We start from the raw sequence: 14,314 nt of genomic DNA on the forward strand, positions 1-14,314 counted from the left end.
TCCTTTGTTTAGAACATTACCAAAAGCAAGATGTAAAACATTTAATCACCCCTAAATGTTCCTGTGTCTCTGCAGTAGATCCTCTCCTTCCAGGCTTCACCCCTGGCTCCAGGCAACCAGTGATTTGCATTCCCTCCCCTATATTTGGCTTTTCTAGAATTTCACAAAACAGAATCATACATTTTGTGTTTTCTGTCTTCTTTCATTTAGCGTAATACTCTTGAGATTTATCCATGTTGTTGCATATATCAGTACTTCCTTTTTATTGTTGAGAGTTATTCCATTATGTGAATAGACCACAATTTCTCCATTTAGCCATCCATTCATGCCCATTTAAATTGTTTTCAGTTTGGGGATGTAATGAATAAAGCTCCTGTGAATATTTTTGTACAAGTCCTTGTGTGAGCGTGTTTTTGTTTCTCATGGATAAATACCTAGGAATAGTATTGTTGGGTTATATGCTAAATATATACTGTATGAGAAACTGAATCTGTTTTCTAAAGTGGCTATATCCTTTTGCATTCCCAGCAATGTGTTATTTCTTCGCCAAGAATTCTTACATTTTAATTCAGTACAAGTGTGCTTTTCTCTTACCTCATGGAACATAATTATAATGACTCCTTTAAAGTTCTTGTCTGATAGTTTTAACATCTGGGTTATCTTGATGTTAACATTTGTTATCTTGATGTTAACATTTGTTGATTGCCTTTTGCCCTGAGAACTGGTCCTATCCCTGGTTTTCCATTATCCATGCTATGTTCTGTAGATTCTGGGTCAATGTATTTCTTCTAGCAGGCAATCAATCCAGTTAGGTTGAAGCAATAAGTTCTGGTGCCCTTTCTGTGGATAATTCAGATCTCAGTTCTGATCTCCAAGCCTTTGCTATGGGTATTTGGTTCTTTCCCATGCCAGTGTAGTTCAGGGGTTTTGAGACTTGTATAGATGGTTCAAAGCCCTGTTTAGTTCTCTTAAGTTTTCCTTGTATTGGTTTGGGACTATCTTGCACATGTGTAATTCAGGGGTTGAGCTGAGATATTTGTGTGTGGGTGGGGGGTTGGTTAAAGTTTCAGTTAAGTTTTCATAGTCTCTGAGAGTGTGTCTGCTTGCATAGCTCAGGGATTAGGATGAGACTTTTGTGCGCTCATACACAGGATTAGGAGATACCTTTCTCTGGTTCCTTTCTTCCTTTCAGATTCCCTCCACACTGTAGGGACCCCTTTTCCTGGTTCTTCTGTTAAGAAAGACTGGGTTTCTGATTTGGAGAAAGAATTTTCTTTTTATTTTCTTGTATGTGTACATATTGTCATTTCTTAGTCTAGGCCAGAATTTCTCAACCTCTACACTACTGACCACCCCACCACGTTCTCCCATGACATCCTGTATATGCCTGCGTGGTTGCCCTTGCCATATCTTATCACCTAACCCTTCCTTCTTTCTCTCTGTACTGAGAATGCCTTGATCTCAGAGGCTGTCTTATCAATGTTTGTATCTCTTCCAAGCACTGGGTCTGGCACATAGTAGGTAATGACTAAATAGGATGTTATTATTGTTAGGGTGGTGTGACTAAATTATTCTGCTCAAGAGAAAAAAGGCTACTCTCAAGCATTTTGGAATCAAACATTTATAATAAAAATAACTCCAAACTTTAGTAAACGGAAAAAAAAAGGACTCAGTTTCTATCTGAGATTTAGCCATTTGCACCACGACACTGCTCTGTGCATGGGGCCTGCCATTCAGCAGGCCAGAGCAAACAAGGGGCTGGACTCACCTTCCTGTGGGGGTGCTTCTCTAAGTATTAACTCTACAGTCTGCTCTTGTTTACTTTTCAAATTCTTCGGATAGTTATATTTTTGTGTTTTATCTAGAGTTTAGTTGGAATTAGTGAGAGAGAAGGCCTGTATAAGACTTATGTTGCCACAGCAGGACTAGAGCTCTTGTTCATTAACTTTTGGGTGAATGACAAACTTGCGAATTTTACATGTGGTTGCTGGATTTTGTTGTATTCAGTTAAAGAATGTTGGACTTTGTCCTGATTAGCAGTTGTTTTGCTTGTGGATCAGTTTCATTACTTTGAGGCTTGCCTTTCAGCTTTGTTAGAGTGTGTCCAGCCAGAACAGTCTTTACTCTGGGGCTGAGTTCATTATTTAGGTGTCAGCTCACATGTTACCTCTTCAGAGAAATCTTGCCTGACCACCCTATCTAAAATAGCATTCTCACTCCCACTTTCCCGTTTCTAATCTTCATTTATATTCCTGTGTTTTATTTTTGTAGCATTTATCATCACTGAAATTATCTTGTTTTCCTATTTATATATGCCCTACTACAGTGTAAGCTCATGGTGGCAGGGACATTGTTTTTTTCACCCTGTATGGCAATTGTCTGTTTATAGTTTTTAGCACATAGTAGATGCATAAGTATCTGTTGGATGAATAAGTCTATAGAACAATCCTGATAAGTAGCTAGGGCAGGTGATATTATTAGTTATTGACGTGTAGTAAGATTTATGTTCAAAGAGGCTGCCTTGCCCAAACAAAGTCATACAAAAACAAAGTGATAAAAGGGAAGGAATCCAGTTATCTGAGCTCTAGTCCAGTTGCTGTATCAGCTGTTGTACAAAAATAACCAAGAACTAAAATCTCGGCAAAAAGCCACATTTCAGAGGTGAAAGAGCAAGAGGAGTCAGGGAGACAAATGGAAAACCAAATATGTGGAATGGAGGGGGAAACCTAGGAAATGTATCATAAGAGAAGTGCGCTTAAGGAGGGGTGATCATCAACATCAAACTGATGCCATACAGTATCACACCAAAACACCAGATCACTGCACGGCCTGCTTGGCGTGGCCCCATACTAGTCTATGTGAATTGCGTTCCTGGCATTGTATAACACAGTAGCTCTAGAAGGAGAACTGAGAAAAAGTTGTGACTGAGTTCACTAGTAAACCTTGAGAATACAGTTCCAGGAAGTGGTGAGGAATTATAGTTCGTCACTGTATTTAACTCGTTAGACAAATAGTGTGACTACATTTAAGAAGAGTCAAAGTAAATGATTTGCTAGAAAAGCTACGAGAAGCATGTTTTTAAACTAGTAGTGATCTTTTAGAATAAATTAATAGTATAAAGGTCAACTATTTTTTGGCTATTGTGAAGATCAATCATCACAAAATTTCATTAGTACTTTTATAAAAAGTGCCATGAATTATAAAACATTTATAATGATACCCACACATTGAATAGTGTTGAAAGGAAAAAAGGAACTATATAAAAATTACAGGAGTTGGTATTTTTCTTCTTCCCACTCATGATTGTGTTTGAATCTTTTTTTCAGCTGACTCTTTTGGTGATCCCTTCTTCCCTCGGACTACACAGATACTATTAGAATATCAGCTAGGGAGATGGGTGCCACGTCTTCGTGAACCACGGGATTTATATGGTGTCTCTTCTTCTGGTCCACTGAGCCCAACACGGTGGCCATACCATTGTGAAGTCATCGATGAAAAAGTCCAGCATATTGGTATGTTTTTAGCAGTTTGGGGGATTCAGACATTAGCAAACTTACTTTGCCAACCTCGATTTTAATGAGGAGACTCGCAATGTTAGAAAACAGTACATTCCAACAGAAATGTAACGTGAGCCACATATGTAATTTTAAATTTGCTTGTAGCCACATTTAAAAAGGCAAAAAGAAGAAAATGAAATTAACTTTAAAAATGTATTTTATTTAACCCAAATATATCCAAAATATTTCACATTCTTTTTGTACAGTCTTCAGAATCTGGTGTGCATTTATCTTTACAGACATTTGAATTGAGATCAGCCACATTTCAAGTGTTCAGTAGCCACATGGGCTTAAATGGAGGCACTTACAGCATTTGCTTGGCTCCTGAAGCTTTAGCAATTCTAAACAATTCCAAAGGGCATGACGGTATCCCAGGCACAAACTCATACACAGAGTGAAGTCACAGATGGAGGCTGTGCCGGAATGGCTGTGAGCTGTAGTCCTGCTCTTTGTAGCTCCCTGTCTCTTTCTCCTTATTTCCTCCTTGTGGGTCTGTCTTCTTCTTAATGTATCTTTATCTTCTTTTACCACTTTCTGCCTTTTTCCTTTTTTCCATTTCTTTTCCTCTTTCATTTTCTCTTTCTGCTCCTTTGTCTTTTTCCCACTTTCTGCTTTTTCCTTTAATGGAGGTTTATGAAACTGAAGAGTATATATTTTAGTATATATAGATTTTAATGTTTCTGTATGTGTCCATTCCCAAATTCATTTTTTGCTTTTCCAAGTAAAGCTTATAGCCTCATCTCTCCAATCCGTGCACAGGCATGACAGAAACATCCCATTGTTCATTATCTTTTCACTGCCATGACTTTCCACCTTTCGTTGATTGAGGCACGTAAACATATGTTATCGCCAGGTAGACATCTTATGGACACTCATTGGTGAATAAAAAAAAATTACACATATATACTTTTTATAACTACACTTATTGCAGTGTCTACTAGGAGTTCTTAAAAACTAAATTTTCTTCATATATCATCTGGCATATAGATAGATAGATATGGGGAGAAAGGATGGGTGGAGAGAGAGAAAGAACACTGATTTTTGTTCATAGAGGACAAAGTTAATTTTTCTCAAGAATTCCAAAGTTATAGGGTTAAAAATATATTAAAGAATTCATGCTTAATAGTACTAAACAGAATCACTTATTTACACAGATCTTTTCAAAGCTGGGTATATATTTATCTTCTGTAGTATAGGATATCTCTCTCCCTTTTTCTCTTTTCAGTCCTTCTACCATCGTCCCCACCTCTCCTCTGCTACCACCCCCTCCAACCTCATTTTTGCTACAGCACCAGGTCAGGAAATAAAAAAGTCCAGCAGAGAAAACACTGCCATGCTACTGAATTTGAACCTTCCCCCAAGCCTTTCTTTTTGTACTTTGGTTCTGTTTCCCAGCCTCCTCATGACATATCTGTGGCAGAGGGAATGGATAAGGAGCAATAAAGGAAAATCCCTACTGCTCCTACTGTGAACTTCTGCCTAATTTCTCTCTGGTAGCAGTGACAAGACAATGAGAGCAGAAGAGACCCAAAAGGAAGAGGAAAGCAAGACCCCGTCGGGCCACTGCTTCTCAGTGTCACTTCCAGCCACGTGTGCTCATTCCACTCAACTTGGTTCCACCTCACCTAACTAGAAAACCCTTCTGTCACATCCTTGCCACACCTTTCTTTTCCTGAAATTTCCTAGCCCTCACTTTCAGCAGTCATTTTGCCCTCAGTCACAGGAGTCACCATCAGCAGCTCAGAGTGGGGAGAGTTTCTTTTCTCCTTGGTTGCTTGGTAATCCCCCACTGTTACTGCCGAGGTTCTTTCAGATGAGGGCAGCTGTGTTTCTGTCCTCTTCTATTGAAATTCTAAATATAGTTTCTAACCAAAATATTGTTGTAAGAATGGCTAGAGTTTGTGGTGCCTCCTTTCAGATATCTTACATAATAAATAGGCTTTGGGCTCTGTGAATCCAGCCTCCACCCTGGTGAAGGTGCAGCCTCTCTCAGCATATGTTTCCCAAGATCCCCAGAGTCATGATGTCACACAGCTACTGGTCACACTATCTGTGCAAGGTATAGTTATGCTGGATAAAAGCTTTATTTTGGGCTGTGGCACTGTTCTTTTATTTTCAGTCTGTGCCCCTGACATTTTTGCAAGCTCTGCTGGTCCTCAAGCCAACTGGAACACCCAATACAATACATCCTTGTGTAGGAAGAATCAAAATCTTCTCCTATATGTGTCCTTGATGGCGTTTTCCACTTTGCTTGCTAGCATTTCAGAAAGTTTACTTCCCACAGTCTTACATATTGCTCTAGACCTTGCTTTTGTCACTTGACTGTTGCAAAGATTTTACAAATTTGGATATTTGAAAGGACTTATAAGACTTCACAGAGCATTTCTTCTGTGTGGCTTTTATTTAAAGGCATAGGATACGGTGCAGCAAGAGAAAGATACTGTGGCAAGCATTGGGGCCCAGGTGCAAGCTTTCCAGGGGCCTTATTCACACATAGACTGCCTGTCTTCAGATTGAAACACCAAGATCTATGTGATGCATCTTAGCTTCAGAAAACCTCAAGACAAAAGTTCCCATCTGGGTTTTTAGACCCTGTAGTCATGACATCAAGCCAGGCTGTCTTCCTGATTCTGCCAAATGAAAACCATCAGTAAACAAACTGGCCATGCGGGGTTCTCAGGGGGAGTTTCAGACAGTAAACAGCACACCATTAATCTTACTGTTCTTATCTTGGCCAAGAGTCAAAGCTGGACAGCCAGAATTCCCAAGAGGTAAAAATAGAGCTTTTCCAGTCCAGCTATAAATTAACTCTGTCTTACACAGTCATCTGTCTTGAAAGACTTTCCATATCAGTTTATATATATTAGTCTCCTTTTTTATAAACTGGTACATCAGATTTCATTAAATGGATGAATCAGAATTTCTTTAACTGGTACCTTATTAATGAATTTAAGGGGTTTCCAGTCATTGGCTCTGACAAACAGAACTGCATAAATATTCTTTTATATGTGGCCTAATGCATATACACATACATATTTTGGGGGGACATTCCTATAATTTCTGGTATACGGATACTGTCAAATTTTCCTCCAAAAAGAGTTGCATCAATTTATATTCATAAAAGCAAATAGTTTATGAGTATGGTCAGGGGTCCTCAAGACAACTCATATTCAACGATTTGCTCCAAGGACTCGCAGAACTCAGAGAAGCCATTATACTCATGGTTATGGTTTATTATGTCCCTGAAAGGACACAGATTAAAATCAGCAAAGGTAAATGGCGTATAGCAGTGGTCCCCAAACTTTTTGGCACCAGGGACCAGTTTCGGGGAAGAACATTTTTCTACAGATGTGGGGGGATGGTTTTGGGATGAAACTGTTCCACCTCAGAGCATCAGGCATTAGTTAGATTCTCATGAGGATCACACACAACCTAGATCCCTTGCATGCACAGTTCACAATAGGGCTTGTGCTCTTATGAGAATCTAATGTTGCTGCTGATCTGACAGGAGGCAAAGCTTAGGTGGTAATGCTCGTTCGCCCACTGCTCACCTGCTGCTGTGTGGCCTGGTTCCTAACAGGCGATAGACCAGTACTGTTCCATGGCCTCAGGGTTGGGGACCCTTGCTATGCGGCAGAGTCCAGATGAGACCAAGCACAAGCTTCCAGTTGTTCTCTCCCTGTGGAGTCTTAGAAACAGCACTTAATTCTCCCAGCCATAATGTGAGATAATATGAAGTGCTGCAAATCAGGGAAGCTCATCTAGCTTTGATGTCACTGGTTTCTATTGCAGGTTGGTTATATTTACATTCAGTGCCCCCATGGCTGACCTTAGTTACTTAGTCTCTGGCCTTTCCAGGGGTCAAAATTGATACTGTGTGTCCAAGGCCTCTACCACCACCACCACCACAATAAATCAATTGTTAGCATAAACTACTATCTGACATAGCCCAAGGTCCCAGGTAAACAAAGATACTCTTATGAGGCAAGGTATTCCAAGGCATCAGAGGCTATCTCCCAAGAGTTTAGCAAGGTCCAAACCTTTACAATGTGCAGGGTTTGGACAAACAAGGCCTGCTGAATTAATCATTTACATACAGGCTACCCACTGTCCCTTGGCCTAGGCTCTCTTTAACAAAGAGCCTGGTTTGTAACTAGTATAATTATCTCCTGTTTTAATATTCTGCTATTTATACGTTTTAACAAACTTGTGCATAAATACTCAGCATAGAAATTAACTCATAATAAGTAGATCCAGTTCTTAGCCCATTTTTCATTGATACTACATACCAAGGAGGCTGTGATTCAATTTTCCAATACATTTGATCATCATCATATGACTTACTTACCTAAGGGAGACGAATCATACCAACAAAGCCAGTGTTATACTGTATCTGCAGTATCGTAGTAGATGTAACCTGAAAAATAAGAATCAAAAGATAATGGCCCATTACCTCTGTCATTAACAATTAATTGGTCCAGTTCATCATTATATCATATGACTAGAATGTCTCCCAGAGCAATGCCACTCAAGTTTGCAGGCTTCCATTCAACCTTTTCAGCTTCTAAGAGTAAGGTTAGTCTTAGAAAACTGACTTTACCTTTTTGGGCATCTAGTATAATTAAGCTAAGAGACTACAGTCTCTTGCTCTGAGCCTCTCTCAAAACACCAGTGCAATACTAGATTTTCCTCATTACCTATTTCATTTATTTATTCTTGTGCCTTGGCTATTTCTCCTATTTTTCACTTGTCATAATTTTTTACCCAAACATTTTCACCTTTGGGAGAGTTGTTAGGCTTAGCCACTGTCCTGGTCTAGATTGCCAGCAGTAATACCAGTCTAGCTCATGCTTCCTTTCAGCTCATTCCCTTTTATTTAGAGTAAGGATATATAGGTACAGAACTAGTGGGCTATCTTGACCACCAGGAAATACAGCTGCATTCACTATCAATCTGAATTTTGCCAGGTGGGGTGAAGACACAGTCCACCCCGTTAGGCCCTTAGCAATTCTGACATAAAGGTTGAAAGGTAAGTTTCTTGCTTAAGAATGATTCCTGTTTCTAGCACCTGCAGTCTCCAACCACTGCCCCAGGCTGGAAAAAAAAGAAAAGTTGAGGTGACTGGAGAAATCACTTTGTAGTTTGTACCAGTGTCCTCCTCCATCCCTTCTCCAGATCCACCATAAAAGTAAAAGAATTTGTCAAGTGGGGACCCACTCTTGTCCCCCTCATGTTGAATGTGCATACACATGAAGGTATATATGTCAGCCCTTCTTGCCTTTATCACCCCCCATTTTAGAAAAAAAAAAAAATGTTTCAATTACCTTTTCCAATTCTCTAGTAAACCACTAGTCCATTTTGATGTGGTATCTTTTTGCCCATCATTAGACACTATGGGCTGTAAAGTGTGTTTCTTGGTCTGAAGAAATATAACTTGATGGTCCAAATTGCCACAGTATCTTCTGTTTCAGTCCTTTTATAGTATTTTAAGCATTTTGTATCCATCCACCTCTGGGGGTGCAAAGCCTAGTCCAGAGTAAATGTCTAGTCCTGTCAGGACCCTTTCATAGTCTCTGGGGGCTACCACAGCATTCTGATGTAGTTACTTGTCAGTTGTATGTGCCACCTTCTCCCCAGGAAATCTGCCCATAGCCACCTGCGGTCTCTGTCTCTCTTGAAGTATTTATTTATATTTTGTGCCTCAGAGGGAGCAAGAGAAATATGCCAACAATCAGCCCATGCCTACATTCCTACACCTCTCCCATTTCCATTTATTTCATGGACCCACATGCCCACCTCAAGTAAACACCAAGTTTTCCACTTACTGGGTCCAGTCATCATCTGATCCTGGAAGTGTTCTTCTGGTGGGCATTCACATGTGCTACTTTAATGTGCCCCTAAATTCCATGGTGATTTCCATAGGATGGTGTCCCACATGGGGCATCTAATACACTAGTTTTTCATTACCCATCTATTTGACCATATGGCCAGCCATTGGCACACCCAAACTTTGATTATTTTTAAATGGAACTTTTATGCTTATTCAGTTTTTTCATCACTGCAAGGAGAGCATATAGTTCAGCCTGAGCAGATTGTTCTTACCTTCTTCAATCAGAACTTTTCCATCTTCTGATGTAGTACGGACTATCCACCTTGGAACTGCCATCAGTCAACCTAGTAGCTCTCTTTCAATAGAGAGCTGTTCATAGGGCACTGCCCAGGTGGCCATAGGATTTGGTGGCTCCTCAGCTGATTTCAAAGTAGGCTCCAGTGGGAAAGAGACCTCCTGTACATGAACAGAATGAGTACCTCCTTGCACTGTCCCAGTAACACTGTCCTATATAAACCGTTTCCATTTATTATGGAGCCCTTCTGGGCACTGCCTTATTAGAGTGTTTCTTTCACATCACTTAAGGCATTGTGGGCATTTCAGCTTTCACGGTTATATGTCCTTCAGTATAATGGTTAATTTTATGTGTCAGCTTGACTGGGCCACAGGATGCCCAGATAGCTGGTAAAACATTATTTCTGGATGTGCCTCTGAGGGTGTTTCTGGAATAGATTAGCATTTGAATTGGTAGATTCAGTAAAGAAGATCCACCATCACCAATGTAAGGAGGTGGGGCGTCATCCAATCTATTGAGGGCCTGCCTGAATATAACAAAAGGATGGAGGAAGGGTGAGATCTCTCTTCTCGAACTGGGATATTCATCATCTGCCCCAGACATCGGAGCTTCTAGTTCTCAGTCTTTTGGACTTGGACTGAATTACATCACCAGCTTTCCTAGTTCAACAGCTTGCACACAGCAGATTGTGAGACCTCAGTCTCCATAATTCTGTGACAATGTATATACGCATATGTGTATATTCACTGATATAATACACACACACACACACACACACTACTGGTTCTATTTTTTCTGAAGAACCCTGACTAATACATTCAGTCACAGGGGCATTTTCAACTAATGTCCAATAGCCAGTTAGTAATTGGTTCTCAAATGCTGTATATCTTACAGCTGCATCCGAAAATTTTCTGGTCCAAATTCCGGCAGTCACTGCTGGATGGTGCTCACAAGGTTTTTCCATAAGCCCCAATCTCTGGTCCATACAGGGCTACTGTGGAGAAAATGTGTCGGTACCAGCAGCCCAGTTTCTAACATGTCATTGATTAAAGGTGTAATCTATTTTTGTGCACCAGGTATTCTATACTATTTCCAACTAAAATCTTTGGGCTTGGACAATTCTACAGGTTCCCATTTAGCAGGTATACTGGATAAAGGGCAAATTTACATGCCTTCGGTTTTACAATATTAGGTAGGTCCCCAATCAGATATAAAATCCATCCCAATACATTCAGGTAAAGGAGATACATCCAGTTCACATGAAGTCCATTTAAATATTTCAGTTTTAATCTCAACTTTCACCTTAATTTCATCAACCATTTCATGGCTAAGTCCTCCCAACCTAATGGTAGTCCACATTAGGATTTCACCAACAGATTTTGGAACCTCAGTGCATTGGTCTGCCATGTCAAAGAGTTCCAGAAAAGCTTATTCTCCACCCCCTGTCCATTTTAACCACACGTGCATATAGCCCATGTCCCCAAACAAGGATCATACTAAAGGACTCTGACCCTTTTCATCAGTCTTTGTCCATATTAGTTTGTGAGACAATTGCCACAGATGATTTGAGGTAACATTTTTCATTGTCCTTTTTGCCTTTCAGCCTTGTTAATTCCTCCAGACTAAGGTAAACAGAACAGATTTGTTTAAAGCTCTTCAAAGTCTGGATATGCCAGGAGGCCCCATTGGTCTATGAAATCTCCAATAGTGCTTCATTAAGACCTTTGATCCCATCAGTGTCCAACCTGCTGGGATGAGTCCCTTGATTCTTCCTTTTGTCTTTCCCTATTCTTTCATGACTCATGTTATTTTAGCTGTCAGTTTTTTCAGCATGTTATTTGTCCCTTTGTTGGAAACCCTGAAGCTAGTGTCTGTAACTTGGACCAACTGAAATTCAAGTTTGGCCCAGTGTCAGGATTTGCCTCAACACTTTACTGTCATTTTAGCTATTACACATAATAACTGAGAGATTGTATATTTAGCTTGTTTCTTGTCATTTTGCATTTCCTTATGCATCCAGTGAGCCTACTCTTTGGGAGTTAGATTTATCATTTCTAAATTCCAGTGATGACTTTTACTTCTAGTAACTGGTTGCAACACAGCTGCTGCTTCACACAATGGGTGGCCCAGTGGCCATACAGAATCAAAGGTTTGTCAACTCCCACCCTCTTATCCTTCCTTTTCCCAAACCATTCTTTTGCCACATTTCAGTGAGTCAGGGTAATTCTAGTGAATCCCACTTCTAATGTCATCCGTGATAGGAGTCCTCAAGACCACCCCAAGGTTCAATGATTCATTAAAAGGACTCAAGAAATTCAGGAAAGCCATTACATTAATGGTTGTGGCTTGTTACAGTGAAATGATACAGACTAAAATCAGCAGAATTAATTTAGGGCAGAGTCCAGGAGAGACTAGATGTGGGCTTCCAGTTGTCCTCTCCCAGTGGAGTTTTATAGACAGCACTTACTTCTTCCAGTCATGATGTGAGATAACACTCATGAAGTACTGCTAATCAGGGAAACTCATCCAGCCTTGGTGTCCAGAGTTTCTATTAGGGACCAGTTATGTCTGCATGGAATGTCCATGTAGCTGGCCTTAGTTATTCAGTCCCCAGCTTCTCCAACCAAAATTAATATAATGTGGCCCAGAGCCCCCCACCACAACTAACATTATTAGCATAAACTATCTGACGTAGCCCAAGGCCCCAAGCAGACAAACTCTGAACAGGCAGAATATTTCAGGGTCTTAGAGGTTATCTCCCAGGAGTTGGACAAGGTCCAAATCTTTCTTTGGATATACAGGGTTTGGACAGCCTAGGCCATCTGAGTGCTGCACAATGAGAGTACCTATTTTCCCATACTCTCATCAATACTGTTAATCACTCATTCTGGTTTTTGACAATCTGATATTGTTTACTTGATATGTGTGTTTTGTTCATGTATTCTTTATGGATGAGATTGAATATTTTATCTACTGACTTTATATAAGCTACCTGATAAAATCATTTGCCCATTTTGCTATTGATTGGACTTTTTTTCTTCTTGATCTGTAAGTGCTGTCTATGCAAGAGATTTGATTGCTGTGTCTTATATGTTGCATGCTATTTTTCTCAGTTTTTCGTTTGCCTTTTTGTCTTTGTCATGCATAAATTTGTAATTTTTATGTAGTTACTTTGTCTATCATTTTTAAATGATTTCTGGGGTTTTGAAATTTTCATACTTATTTCTTAGTAGTGTCCAAGTGTATTTTTTGTGATTAAATTTTTGATCCATCAGGAATCCATTTTGATATAAGAAGTAAACTTCCAGTCCAGTCCTATTATTAAATGCCTGGTGAGTTGTTCCAACAAAACTTATTAAATGAATTATTTTTTTCTACACACTTACAATGCCACGTTTATGATATACTAAACTTTTAGGTCCAATTTTGAATTCTGTTCCATTAATCTGTCTTTCAATATGCTAGCATGAAACTCTATTACTATAGCTTTTAAACTATAATTCTGTTATGTGGTAAACTTAGTTGCTTACTGTTTTAAAGATTTTTCTGGCTACTTTTGCCTTATTATGTCTCTATATGGAATCTAAAATAAGCTTTCCTAGTTGTCCTAAAATAAATAAACTGGTAACTTTATTGTGATCACGTTAAATTTATAGATTAAATTAAGGAAGAGTAACATACTTTTAAAATTGCACCTTCCTGTCCAATAATAAGATTTGTCTTACCATTTATCCTAGTTTTCTTTTATCTCCCTTATTATAGTTTAAATTTTTTTTTTCTGCACCGTTTCTAAGTTTATTGTTAGGTATTTTATTTTGTTGCTAAAACTAAATATTTTTTGTTGTGAGAATAGCAATTTCAAATGGAATATTTATTATTTTATATTTTCTAACTTGTTTACATACAGGAAAGTTATTTTTGTGTGTATTAATTTTGAAAATTGTCATACTTTGTTTCTAATATTTAAATTATTATATATGTTCCAATTATACAGTTATATTATCCTGTATTAATGTAATTATGTCTCCTAATTTCCAGTTTTTATACCTTATATTTCTTTTTGTACTAAATGCATTTACTGGTACTGTCAAAAAATATTTAATAATGTTGCCTTTATGTTATTCTTCATTTTAATGGGACTAGTATTACTGTTTTCTCATTAAGCAAATTATTGGCTTCTCGTTTAAAATAAATTTTTTTGATTCTGCTAAGGATTTACCAATTTATTCTTATATTATTAAGAAAACTTTATCAGAAATTAGTACTAAACTTTATTAAATGCCTTTTTAACATCTATGGGGTAGAGGGATTATGATATTCTCATTTGACCTATTATTTTGGTGAGTGATATTAGTTTCTTTAATATTGAACCAGTTGTATAGTATTGAAAGAAAGTGCAGTTAGTCATTGTGAATAATTTTTAGTGGGTTGCTGAATCCTGTTTTCTCATTTTATGCAGGATTTTTGCTTTAATATTCATAAATAAGAGATTTTTAAGAATTTTCTAGCTTGTGTACATTTTCCAGGTTTTGTTATAAATGTTATTTAGAATTCTTTGCTTTAGAACAGTTTCAATAATGTTTTAATTAATGTTCTCTCTAATTTCGAGAGAAATCTTCTAAAACTGTGCAT

At 38.5% G+C, this 14,314-nt stretch overlaps 1 protein-coding gene across 26 annotated transcripts in view; it reads left to right on the forward strand.

Moving 5' to 3' along the window:
* The window catches only part of AGBL3 (AGBL carboxypeptidase 3), a 146,580-nt gene that overhangs the window by 3,724 nt on the left and 128,542 nt on the right, over positions 1 to 14,314 (forward strand). For 15 of the 26 annotated variants that reach the window (XR_008658599.2, XR_008658600.2, XR_008658598.1 and 12 more), the window contains exon 4: positions 3,327 to 3,512. Coding sequence is in view for 21 of the 26 variants with exons in the window: in XM_055284081.2 (XP_055140056.1) it covers positions 3,327 to 3,512 (186 nt within the window). In the remaining 5 variants the exon portion in view is untranslated. Of the gene's footprint in view, positions 1 to 3,326; positions 3,513 to 4,952; positions 9,702 to 11,285; positions 13,891 to 14,314 lie in introns of those variants that run through there. The other 11 variants (XM_055284097.2, XM_063642276.1, XM_055284099.2 and 8 more) reach the window with 8 other exon arrangements.

Source organism: Symphalangus syndactylus, chromosome 6 (assembly GCF_028878055.3).
Source record: "Symphalangus syndactylus isolate Jambi chromosome 6, NHGRI_mSymSyn1-v2.1_pri, whole genome shotgun sequence".
Classification (NCBI taxonomy): Eukaryota; Metazoa; Chordata; class Mammalia; order Primates; family Hylobatidae; genus Symphalangus; species Symphalangus syndactylus.